The 12,814-nt window shown below is 46.5% G+C and overlaps 2 protein-coding genes across 2 annotated transcripts; both read right to left on the minus strand.

Moving 5' to 3' along the window:
• Nucleotides 1-688: 688 nt before the first annotated feature.
• LOC119730498 lies at nucleotides 689-1,945 on the minus strand. Its single transcript, XM_038203457.1, has 2 exons — nucleotides 1,651-1,945; nucleotides 689-1,404 (listed from the first exon to the last, which is right to left on the minus strand). Exons 1-2 carry the CDS (start codon nucleotides 1,943-1,945, stop codon nucleotides 689-691), a joined length of 1,011 nt encoding a protein of 336 aa, XP_038059385.1.
• A 4,117-nt stretch (nucleotides 1,946-6,062) lies between these two features.
• Nucleotides 6,063-6,913, minus strand: LOC119730506 (uncharacterized protein K02A2.6-like). The gene is made up of 2 exons (XM_038203470.1): nucleotides 6,847-6,913; nucleotides 6,063-6,715 (listed from the first exon to the last, which is right to left on the minus strand). The coding sequence occupies exons 1-2, from the start codon at nucleotides 6,911-6,913 to the stop codon at nucleotides 6,063-6,065; spliced, it is 720 nt and encodes a 239-aa protein (XP_038059398.1).
• Nucleotides 6,914-12,814: the final 5,901 nt, after the last annotated feature.

Raw genomic sequence — 12,814 nt, forward strand, 5'->3', positions numbered from 1 at the left:
CCACCTGACTAAGCAAACCAGCCATACTGCCGGCCTTAACAACACATACTCTCCTTCCTGGGTTGAAAACCCTTATTGGCAAATTATCTTCCTCGGGCTTTACCAAAAGCCTAGCAACAATCAGCCCCTTAGCCGTCAACTCTGTACTCTGCGCAGGTTCCATTATCCCGAGCCCAGTAAACTTCCGAGTCACTCTCCCTGATACAAGTGCTTTGTGCCCTGGTGGCACTGATATGGTCTCTCCTACGACCACCCGGGCACAGAAATTATTGCCCTGTTTATTCACACACTTAATCCTCTGTCCATTCAGGGCAAGGACTAACTCCTGAAAATCTAACCGTCCCCTTGTCGGTAAGGAGGTAGTACATCCCAAGGATTCCATCCATCTCCAATTTGGCAAAGATCGCCCGCACTGGGGAGGTAGTCTTCCCAACTTGAACCTCTAACCACGCTCCACCTATCGTCTCTATGGAGTGACCGTCAGCTCCATACAGTCCTACTCCCTCCGTGCTCAATGTTGGCCTCTGTTCCTTCGGTATCTTGTAGTATACCGCCGTCGAAATTATTGTGTCTGTCACCCCTGTATCTATTAACATAAGTGTTTCTGCTCCCCTCACACGTGCACTCACATAAAGTCCTCCCTTCCTTTGGTCCCTTGAGGGAAGTGTAATCCCCTGAGGTATTCCTCCTATTGTTTGTGGTCTTTTCGAATCGTCAGCCCACCCTTGGACCCCGGGGAAGGCTGTTTGTCGTTTCCCGACTCTACATTTTGTTCACGTTTGGGTGATTTACAGTCCCGTGCAATATGTCCCTTTTCCTTGCAACTGTAACACTTGTCGTTGTTTGGTGCAGGACAGTTCATAGCAAAATGTCCCGAGGCTTTGCAGTTGTAACACACGTCCTGTGTTCTGCCTTTCCATCCCTTTCCAGATCTCGGTCCAGAATCATAACCCACTTGTTTCTCCTGGCTACCCCTACTGATATCCTGTAGCATCGACTGGATTTTTCCAAAGGCTTGTCCCATGGACTCCTGTGTTTCTCTTATCTCTCTCTTCAGTTCCTTCATCGTAATTTCGTCCTTGCCTTCTAGTACTCTAGCAAACTTCCTAGCCTTATCGCTAGTCCTACGATCCTCTGTCTGCAGGAAACTCTGTGTTTGCAACGCCGCCTTGATCGAATCATCAAGGGTGGCAGGCTTTGAACGGAAAATACCCTCCCTGATTTCTCTGTCTTTCACGGCGTCCATGAAATGTCCCTTCGCCAGTCTCTCTCTACTCTTGTCTGAGAACTCCGGGTACGCCAATGCTGCAAGTTCTCTCACACTGGCTCCGAGCTCTTGCAGGGTTACAGTCTCGCCCTGACGACGATGACGAAGCTCCATTAGATGGAAATCTGCCTGTTGTCCTGGTCCAAAACGTTGATCTAGTCTGTCCAAAATATCTTTTAGTGAAAGTTCCTTCCCCTCTGGTTGGCATTCCAGCACCTGCAACGCCTATCCCTGAAGGCTGGCTGCTAAGAATACAGCAGCCTGGCTGTCCTTCCATCCATTTGCTACGCAACAAGCTTGAAAATGTGCCTTATAGTCCTTCCATGGCACTTTTCCACTGCACCGGTCAGGACAAATATTCGGTTTCCTAAATCTGTCCTCACTTTTCTTAGTTTCCTTCGCGGTTACCAAGGATGTCTCCTCCGTTTGTCTAGTGTTTGCAGGTGTGCCTGGTATCCCTAGTATTGAACTAAAAGTGCTTGAGACAGCAGTAGTTGGGGTGAACAGTTCCGGTGTTTCAATCCGGCTTATTTCCTTATCCTCGATGATTGATTTCATTTTCTGTACTTGTTCCTCAAGTTCCCGTTTTTCCATGAGTGCATCCTCGTACATGTTTTCGGCCTGGTGTGCCTCCATCCTCAGAACATCCAGCTCCTCCTCCATCCATTCAGAAACCATCACTGCAGATGCAGTCTCCTGAAAGTGTCACGCCTTATCCCACTTCTGACACCAATGTAGCGAATCCCGTCCGGGTCAAGTTTGACTCGGTACTGCAAAGGCGAGTGGCAGCCCTACAGCACTGTGGGGGAGGTCGTTTGGCAACCATATATCGCCGCGCGCAACACTTTTTCCCGGGGACCCTATGGAGCGGAGATAAATACCAGGCAGAGCAGCGCAGGAACCCAATAATCTGACAAAGAGAGATCACTCAAGAGACGCGGGGTTTTCCCTTTATTATAACTAAGACGCCTTAATCACTTCAGTTAAGTTGCAGATTCCTTATTGGAATTGCTGTTCCTTAAGGTATAGCCTTGAGGTTCCTTAAGGGTTTCCTGTATCCTTAAGGGATATAATCGAGTTTCCTACTGAGCCTTAGAATTACTGATAGTCTAGAGAGGTTTATTACTGAAGGCACTTAATAGACATTATTAGTGAATGTGATAACTTGTGGGGAGGTTCAACAATATCGGTCCTGAACTGTGCTCGTCACTAACTTTATCAAATACGTCAGCTTGATATACCCCGCGCTATGAGCTGCTGCAACTAGATTCGGCAAACCGCCGCCGCCACGGACTCTCTGACACGGCTCCGACAGTCCCGCTGTCTCGGACACTCCGATCAGCCTCTCTCACGCTGCTCTGGGATCAGGCGGTCGGTCGCTATACCGCTCCGCCTCTCTGCTACCAGCTCCCACTACACACCAACAGCAACGCTGACGCACACAAGCCTAGCGCCCTACAACAACTCTCTTAGAGCTCCGCCGTAACACGTCTCTTCAGTCCGCTAGCTCCACAGCAACTCCCGTCACGTACACACACGAGTCACAGCGCGCGCAAACAGCTCAAGGTCACCTAAGCAGCCCACTGCGCATGCTCAGCAAGTATGGCACGCCTCAGCGCTATTACGCGCGAAAGCTACAAGCACTCGGGCCAATTTCGTTACAATACCAAGTAAACGGGCATACAGACACAATGAACAATTTGTGGGGCATACCACATCCCCAGTATGAGTACTCAGACCCCAACCCTGCTAGGTTCCCAGACCTAACAGCTGCAGAGGTACCCAGACCTAGCGTTACAATGCATGTACATGGACATGTAATAAGAACAAAAGTACAGTGTTTCAACCGATGTAGCATTCGGTCAACTCGGCTTGATCATAGCCTCCTGAAACTTGAGAGCGCTATGTCAAGTGTGTAATGAGAATGATCATTTTAAAACAGGAAGGTTACTCTAGTACAAATTATAATGCCAAAAAGAGTTGGAAAGGTTGCTTGACGCTACAAGCTGTGATATTGGGTGAAGGAGGGGATGAATAAATTTTGTAGAAGCATTGTGTAAAGATACTATGGACAGATTTTCACATAATACAAATGGTTTGATTCTCTTCAATTGTAATTATGCTTGAAAGAGAAGTGTTCTCAATATATAAAGGGAATACATGCTTGTTTCCCCATCATCTTAAGGCACATTTGGCCATAATTGTAAGGTGAATTAGCAAGAAATGTAAAGCAATAACTAAGGTATAACGTGGTTCTTCAAGTTTCCCTTATTACCTGATACTAAAGTAAAGAACTGTTGCAGAGACCATTAGTCCATGGGCCAGAGGCCAAAATTTGACTTATTGTTACCACCTGAGGTTGCAAAATCTAAATACATTTTTTGAAAGGTCTATGTCTAATAATGATGTGCAAACCCGACCCAAAACCGAAACCGGCCCGACCCCAAACCGACTTCGGGTCAAGTCGGGTCGGTTTGTCCATCATTTCAGTCGGGTCGGGTCGGTTTCGGTTTTGCTTTTTCATTTTCGGTTCTGGTCGGGTCGGTTAAGCCATCTTTTGAAAAAAAAACGAAATAATCCGAAATAAACCGAAATAAACCGAAATAAACCGAAATAAACCGAAATAAACCGAAACAGTTGAGAAATTTAGGTGATGCAATATTATTGACAGTCACTGTGACCGCAGCCCTAGTGTGGCGTGGCCACCGAGCGCACCAGTCGGATGGAACTGTCAGTAAAATAGGTACATTTTAAGAGTTTTCATGATACCGCATGATGATACCATGTGTTTGTTCAATTAGCGGAGTAATACTCTCGATCGACCCACTGAGTATGACAGAGAGAGAGAGAGAGAGAGAGAGAGAGAGAGAGAGAGAGAGAGAGAGAGAGAGAGAGAGAGAGAGAGAGGGGGAGAGAGACAATGGTTTTGCAAAAGAATTCATGCCACGTGGGTAAGGGCAGGCACTAACAAAGTGATCACTTTGTCTAAGCAAGATATTCAGTTTGTTTCGTTTTTTTAGGGTCGGGTCGTTTCGGGTCGGTTTTACCTTATTTTTTTGTCGGGTCGAGTCGGGTCGGTTTGAGGGAGTTCAGATCGGTTTCGGTTCAGAATCGGTTTGTATCTCTAATGTTTCGGGTCGGTTTGGCCTGGTCAACTCTACCCGATGCACATCATTAATGTCTAAGGATGATAAATTGATGTGATAGCAATCCCAGGGTGGTAGCTTAGTGGTAGTAAATGCCCACTTTTTTAAGCCTAGTCAGAATGAGCTTACTACATAAATCCTTTGCACTTGGGTTAGGATATGGTTGTACAATTCGCAATAACACCATTATGCTCTGTTGTAAAATGATGAAATTTGGTTAAATTATTGGTTTGCTATAGGTTTTCAAAATGACGTCACGTAAAAATATATATTGCCTCTAGAGGGCGTTGTTCGTATTATTACACAAGTTTTGTTTAGATGGATAAACATTATTTTAAACATTAACCTTTTGTTTGTGTCCCCTGTGAAACAAGCCAAACTTAATCAATGGTTTAAAAGTGTTGATTTAGGTCTGTTTTAACTATTTAACTATTTTTAAAAAAATGCCAGTAAAGCACCTGTCTTAGTAACATAAACTGCCTGTATGTCATACATATAGTATTCATACTAGCGTCATGTGTACACAGGGCCTCGACTTGATTGACACAAACGTATATCTGTTTATTAACATAGTTCAGCAGAAAGCACTGAAATAATGGATAGTTTTAACCCTAAGAGGACCGGGGAATTCCACCCCCCCCCCCAGATCTCGGCAATCGAGTAACGAAAAATTATTAAACTTATTACGTGCATAGAACAACTTATCATGAACATAGCCAAGAAGTTTCATGACTATAGGTGAAATGATTTTGGATTATGGCTCATTAATTAGTCATATGCACGAATGTTAATTCTGCTCTGTGTACACTTCGTATATGGGGAAATTCATTTTTCATGGCGCGTAGCGACGGTATAATTTTTATAATTAGGTATCAAACCATGTGCAAGTCTCCAGGCTAAAAAGTAATAACTGCTTGGGTCCGCGGGATACAATTGTTTTCAAGGCCATTGCAGAAAAAAGTCAAAAGGGGGAGGCGGATTCCGCCCCTGCCCATTAAGAGTTAAGCCAGAGTACCGTAACATACCCCCCCCCCCCCCGCGAAACAAAATTTGTAGTAACAATCAATATGCACTACTGGCATAGGATACATTGTTCACCAACTACCTGTCTGTATTTTATTGCCATAATCACCTGCAATAACAGTGTAATCAATATTATGCCAACCCATATGGTAAGGGATGTACATATAATGCAATTATAATGTAACTAAATAGCAAAACACAAACATAAGAAAAACAGAGATTAAGCTACTCATTTGGAGTTGCTATCACATGTTTTTGTACTTAGGTCGATACTACAGAGCATTTGCACCCTTAATGCTTTGCCACCTCGGGTGGTACCAATATCTGGACTGGCCGGTGGACTACATGGGCAGTGTATGTGCACCATGATGCTTCCGTCAAAATATTAGTTTAAATGTCAGAATATTCTTACTAATAAATAATTGGGTTTTGTTAAGCAAGGTAAAGTTAAATTATAACAAACTAATGAAATGTCCGTTTTGTTTTCTTTAATTCCACAGACTTACAACTGTATGCCCATTTGACCGTCGTTTTTTTTTTTTTTGATATATTGTAGCGTGGACCAGGGGTTCTTGTCCCTCAAGACCGGTAACAACGGAAAAGGGGAGCGGACACAGGACTTCCAACTAGAAAACTTTTTTTATTTGATCAACACAACTCAGCGGATAACCTTTCCGCCTATCCGCGTGGACTACTTGAGGGTTAGAACGAGGGGTCTTTTGGATCCAGTACACAACATCAAACAACCTGTCCACTACGACATATGGCCCAGTCCAGCTTAGACTCGACTTTGGGCAGACTCCCTTCTTCAGATGATACCTCATCTGTGCCCCGGTTGCCTCCCGTGCTGCCTCGTGTGCAAGCCGTAGTTCGTCCTGTAGGGTCTGCGCATGCTCTGTTGCATTAAACTGAGTTTGCGGGGTGGAGCCAACAAGCAAATCAACTGGCATCCTGACCTCACGCCCCAGCATCATAGTGTTTGGTGTTTCTTTGTTGGTTTCATGCTCCGCTGACCGATACGCCATGGTCAGAGGAGCTAGATGTTCATCCCAGTCAGTCTTCGACTTGTTCACCCATAGACTCAACATGGCCACCATGGTGCTGTTGAACCTCTCGATCATCCCGTCAGACCTCGGATTGTATGGCGTCGTGCGGGTCTTCCTTATGCCAAGGACAGAACACATCTGTGCAAAGACTTCAGATTCGAACTCTCGACCCTGGTCGGAGTGAACTTCAAGGGGAACACCAACCTTGGTTGCCACCGTCTTAGCCGTGTGGTCTGGAACTGGATAGCATTCAGTCTACCTAGTGAAATAGTCCCCGACAGCAACGATGTACTTGTTGCCTCGATGTGTGACGGGAAGTGGCCCAAAGAACATTAACCGCTATTCTCTCCATTGGCGCTCCGACCTGATAGCATTCCATTCGCGCTCTCTTTGCCCTTGCAGGTGGCTTCCGCCTCTGGCACTGTTGTCATTGTACGACACATCTACGGACTGACTGCCTCATAGAAGGCTAGTAGAAATCACCCCAGCATAACCTAGCAAAGGTCTTTCCAATACCTGAATGTCCGGCAGTTTTTTGGTTGTGGAAGCGCTGCAGAATGGTTGGTTGCATTTCTCGCGGCACTAGGACTCGAAAACGAGGTGCTTCTGTCGGTCTGTTTGGTTCCCACTTGATGCAAAGGGCCCCACGCTATGTCACCAGCTGCTCGAAGCGAGCCCACCAGAACTTGACATCCCTGTTCAAGGAAGCTATATTCTCCCATGGTGGCCGTTGACCTCGCATCACCCACTGCCTTACCACTCTGAGGTCTCCGTCATTTTGTTGCGTTCGGACAATATGGTCACGACTGAGTTCTGTGGTGACTGGTGGACTCTGGGCCCTCGCTGGAGTATTTGTCTGAGGTTGACGTACTGGCCTCAAGGACAGGTCTTGAGACAAGAATTCCACAACCAGAGGTTTGGCTACCGTCGCCAGGGGAGATGCTACTGAACTTAGGGGTTCAGCTGCCTCCGCCAGTGGCGGGACTTCCGGTTCCGACCGGTCTGATGCCTGTATGGTACTGCACCGTGTCTGTCCCACCCGAGACTGGCGTAAGCATTCTACATCAAATATGGCGCCGTGGCTGATTTCCTCCTTACCCCAGTGGTCGCAGTCCGGGAAACACTTTCTGGACATGACATCGGCGTTACCGTGTCGGCTACCAGGACGGTGCTCAATGGAAAAATTGTCAATGCTCAGTTTCTGCAGCCATCTTGCCAACTGCCCTTGGGGGTCTCGGACACTGTACATGCATCCCTGCTACCGTACGCCACAACAAGCTCCCTGCCTTCCTGCACCTGCAACAATACAGCGCCGACTGCAAAGCCGATAGCGTCGGTGTCGAGGATAAACTCGTTCCCGGGGACAGGATAAGCCAAAATGGGGGATGAGACCAGGCGATGCTTCAATGCCTCGAAAGCTTCTTGACACTCGGCCGTCCACTTAAATGGTCTGCCCTTCTCTGTAACTTGGTGCAACGGGCGTGCAATCCTAGCGAAGGCTTCAATGAAACGAAATAAAAGCTGCGGACATCAGTGACCGTTGTTGGCTGGGGCCAGTCTCGCACCGCACGGACCTTCTCGGGGTCAGTAGCAACTCCTCCTGGTGACACCACATGGCCTAGAACTCCACCTCCCTCTGAAACAGCTTACACTTCTTAGGTTTAAGCTTCAAGTTAGCCCCGCGAAGTGTGCAAGTGTTCGTCAAAGGACTTGCCGAACACAATGACATCGTCCAAGTACAGAACAGTTACCTGCCACTGCAACCTGGCCGGAACCCGCTCCATTAGGCGTTCAAAAGTGGACGGTGCGTTGCACAACCCGAATGGCATTGTCAAAAATTGGTACAGCCCCCTGTCCCCGTGCTGAACGCAGTCTTTGGCCGGTCCGCTCTTGCTACCTCGACTTGCCAATAACCAGAGGCAAGATCCAGGGTCGAGAAGAACATGGACCCTGCAAGCGAGTCTACGTTATCTTCGATGCGGGGAACTGGGTGGGCATCCTTTGTTGTTACCTCATTTAACTTCATGTAGTCAATGCAAACTCGGGTGGACCCATCCTTCTTCCTCCCGAGGACAAGCAGGGAATACCAGGGGCTTTCAGAGGGTTCAATGACACCTTGTGAGATCATGTTAGCTATCTCCTGGTCAGCAACGTCTCGTTGGTGTAAAGGAACTCGCCTTGGTCTCTGGCGAACAGGTTGGGCAGTCGAGGTGATGATGTGGTGCTGTGTTAAACCGGTTCGCCCGATATATCCGTCCCTAGTCGAAAACGCGTCCCCGAACCTTCTCAGCATCGCTGCCAGTCTATCCCGCTCGTTGACCTTAAGCTCTCCACAGCTGCATTCGAAAAAAATAAGACAGCTGTGCGGGCACAGGCTCTTCACTCACTGTAGGGCCTTGGTAGGCAGGCTCTCCGCGTCCCACTTCTGGAATACTATCCACGGGTTTAAGGACAGCCGCGTCATTCCCTTTTCTTAGCATGACTGCTTCAGAGGACACGTTCAAGAGCCTAACTGGAACGTGGTTTCCCTGTGTCTCAACGAGAGCACCCGCCACTAAGATCTCACGATCGGCTGCTGCTGCTCCTCGGTTCTGCAACACACCCCAACGTGGCAGCTCTCCTCCATCGCTAACCACTGTACAATCCAGAAGTATTTCAGAGTAGGGTGGTACAGCCATGTTCTCAGCTAAGCGTACTCGACACACTACAGGCTCTTGGGGATACTTATGTAAGGGAACTGTGCAAAGGCCAACAGTGAAACAATCCTCCTCCCAAATCAGCTGGCACTTATGCTCCCGCAGGAAATCCAGGCCAAGAATGGCGTCGTCGCTCACGTCAGCAACCCACACGTTGTGTTGTATCACACTCCCGCCGCCGTTAATGTGCACCTTTGCACGTCCAGCAATGCGCAAGGCACTGCCGTCCGCTTGACGGAACCGGTGATCTGAAGGGTGAAGCTCAGGCCTGATGCTTGGGTCCAATCTCTCCCACAGGTTGGAAGAACTGAAACTCTCTGTTGCTCCGGTGGCTATCAAAAAACTCACTGCCATCCTGAACAGCCTTCCCCGAATATACAGTCCCAACTCCGAAGACGCTGGTCATTTCCCTATCCCAGGTTTGGTTACAGTGTCACGTAGCGCTCACCTGATTGCGATACAGGTGAGCCTTACGTTAAGCAGCTCCTGCAGTCTTAGTAGATTTTTTATCAGTTTTCTGCTTTTAATTCCACGTCTTGGTTTCTTTCGATCTGAATGATTTTAAACATATGTCTTCTGCCTCATATGTGCCAAAGTCGAAAGCATAACTCATTACTGTTTCTTGGATATTGGCTGGACTTTGCTTCGTCGTTTTGGAAATGTGGATACTGTAGACGCATTCATCCATGCACCCAAGATCACTGAACCGTTCACCGTGTTTCATCATACTCTACTGAGAAGGTGCGGCGGTGGGCTTGACAAAATGCGGTGGGTGTATTCTGCTGAACAGCTTCGGGGACTTAGTGGAATACCTACGGAACTTCCACAGGCTATTTTCACTACATTACGTGAACTAAAGATCAGCTATAAGCCACCAATACGTCGGAACTGTCGCGGGGGCCAACTCAACTGTCGGCGTCCGTGCCATCGGGAAACATCACACGGTAAAAAAGCAACTATCACGGGAAGACGGCGGCCATTTTTAAATGACTTAATAAAGAACACAAAGAACCCGGCATTGTCTTCAAGAAGGGACTATGCGAATCTTATTTGCATCCAAAATGAGAACCGCAAACTCAACTGCACTCTTAATGTGAGTACTTTAAATACTCGTTCAGTGTGTACTAAAACCACAGAGGTACTGGATATTTTCAACGAAAACAATGTTGATGTTTTGTGTATTACGGAAACTTGGCTGAAGGAGAATGATACCGTCACCCACGCTGAACTTACCTCTCTGGGCCACAAGTTTATTCATAACCCCAGATTGGTTAAATCTGGGGGTGGCGTTGGACTGTTGTATAAGCCAGAACTTACCTTACTTGAAAAATGTAATGGGTTTGTCGCCACCTCGTTTGAACACATGGAATGTGACATTAAGAGTAAAAATGCTTCGCTTCGACTGGTGGTTCTCTATCGACCGCCTGCTTCCAGTATGAACATATTTCTCACTGAGATTGGTCATCTGTTCTAGAACATACTCACCTCCCTGATGGAGTTTGTAATCATGGGGGATTTCAACATACACTGTGATCGACTAGATGATCGCAACACCGTGGCTTTCACTAAATTCCTGGAATCTTGCAGTCTCTAGCAGCATGTGCAGGAACAAACACATATCCCAGGACATGTTTTAGATCTGATAATCACTCGCGCATCACTCGGCATTATCAAATCAGTTGATGTATTTGATCCTACAATATCTGATCACTTTCTGGTGACATGCACACTTGATGTCCACAAACACACACGCAAACGGACATCTCTGGCCTATCGTAAGATCAAGAACATTGATGTTACTTAATTTGCTCAGGATGTCACTGGATCATCATCGATCGACATAGCTGCGGCAGACACCGACCCAGATGTCCTTGCTGATACTTACAATACAGTGTTGGGCAATCTTCTAGATAAACATACTCTTCGTCCCAATACATCCTGGTACTCTGATGATCTGCGAAGGAAGAAAGCGAAGAGAAAGAGACTAGAGAGCAGATGGCGCTCAACGAAACTTACAATTGACAGATACTTGTACAAAAATCAACGGAACAAGGTCATCGGACTTCTCAAAACAGCCAAATGCAGTTACTACCAATACCTCATTAGAGACTGCCGAGGTGATGGAAATCGCATGTTTAAAGTGCTGGACAATCTACTGGGGCGTAAAACTGAAACTTGTCTACCTTCATGTGGTTCAGCAGATGAGATCGCACATCTCTTCAGCCAGTCCTTCCAGTCAAAAATCACAAGATACGCATGATCTGCAAGGAAGCTGTGCATCGTGATTCCGCAGTGGTGCGGGGTCAAGTTGTTGCGTATCCTACTCACAGCCCGGAAAGTAAACTTTCACTCAAAACGGTTTCATCGATCCAAGTCGAGAAAATTGTTCGCACATCACCTGCGAAATCCAATAAATTACAGGCCAATAACAAACTTGTTCTTCTGCTCCAAGATCTTGGAGAAAGTTGTTGCTCAACAATTGACACAATATATGTCTGATCATCATCTGAACGAGCCCTATCAATCCGCCTACCGTAGATGCCACGGGACGGAGACTGCTCTTACGTGTATCCAGAATGACATTTTATTAAGTGTTGACCAGGGCAAAGTTGCTATCCGGGTCATGCTGGATATCAGCGCGGCTTTTGATTCACTTGATCGCCAGATACTTCTTCAAAGACTTCAGTCGCATATTGGTTTGTCTGAAGATACTCTACGCTGGTTTAGATCGTACCTCTCTGACAGATCCCAAACTGTCAGAATATGCAAAGACAACAAAACAGGTTCTGCAACTTATCAGCGTAAGTACGGTGTCCCACAAGGTTCAGTATTGGGACCACTGCTGTTCAACGTGTACATGTTGCCCATGGGTCAAGTGATCCGCAAGCATGGCCCGACTTGTCACTTTTACGCGGATGACACCATGCTTTACATCTCAACACCACCGACATCTGATGACACTGCAGCCAATGTCAATGTCATTGAGAAATGCTGTACCGACATAAAATGGTGGATGGCCTACAACTTCATGAAACTAAACACTGACAAGACCGACGTTCTTGTTGTTGGCTCGACTACGAACCTGGAGAAAGTTTCTGTTGTAGACATTAATATTAGAGGTCACTGTGTACATCCTCCAAACGGTTGAAAATCTTGGGGTCATCTTTGATTGTAATTTAAACATGCAAAGTCATATTCGTGAGGTATCTTGCAATGCATATTACCATCTGCATAATATCAGTAAGATAAAACAATACCTGAATTATTCTGTCACTGAGCAGGTTATCACCATGCTAGTCATGTCTAAGATTGATTATTGCAATGCCTTGTTTGCAGGTTTACCCCAGTCCACACTTGCACCATTACAACGAGTACAAAACTGTGCTGCCAGGATTCTCACAGGAACCAGAAAATTTGAGCATATCACCCCTGTATTTATGAAACTGCATTGCCTTTCGGTGAATTATAGAATCATGTATACAATTTGTGTCTTAGTTCATAAATGTTTAAATGGTGTAGCCCCTGACTATCTCAGTGAATTACTGCATACTACTTGTTCCAGTTCACGTAGAAACACACGATTGTCATGTGATAAAACCAGACTACAGCACTGTAACACCAGATTATGCACATTTG

This window comes from Patiria miniata, unplaced genomic scaffold (assembly GCF_015706575.1).
Source record: "Patiria miniata isolate m_02_andy unplaced genomic scaffold, ASM1570657v1 HiC_scaffold_1, whole genome shotgun sequence".
Taxonomy (NCBI): domain Eukaryota; kingdom Metazoa; phylum Echinodermata; class Asteroidea; order Valvatida; family Asterinidae; genus Patiria; species Patiria miniata.

Excerpts from the sequence above, each read along its gene's own strand:
- LOC119730498 (XM_038203457.1), bottom strand. The coding sequence starts at position 1,945 with ATGGTTTCTGAATGGATGGAGGAGGAGCTGGATGTTCTGAGGATGGAG. Across the intron at positions 1,405-1,650 it reads CGCGAAGGAAACTAAGAAAA|GACAACAGGCAGATTTCCAT; the intron begins GTGAGGACAGAT and ends GTTTTGGACCAG.
- LOC119730506 (XM_038203470.1), bottom strand. The coding sequence starts at position 6,913 with ATGACAACAGTGCCAGAGGCGGAAGCCACCTGCAAGGGCAAAGAGAGC. Across the intron at positions 6,716-6,846 it reads CGCGAATGGAATGCTATCAG|ACCACACGGCTAAGACGGTG; the intron begins GTCGGAGCGCCA and ends ATCCAGTTCCAG.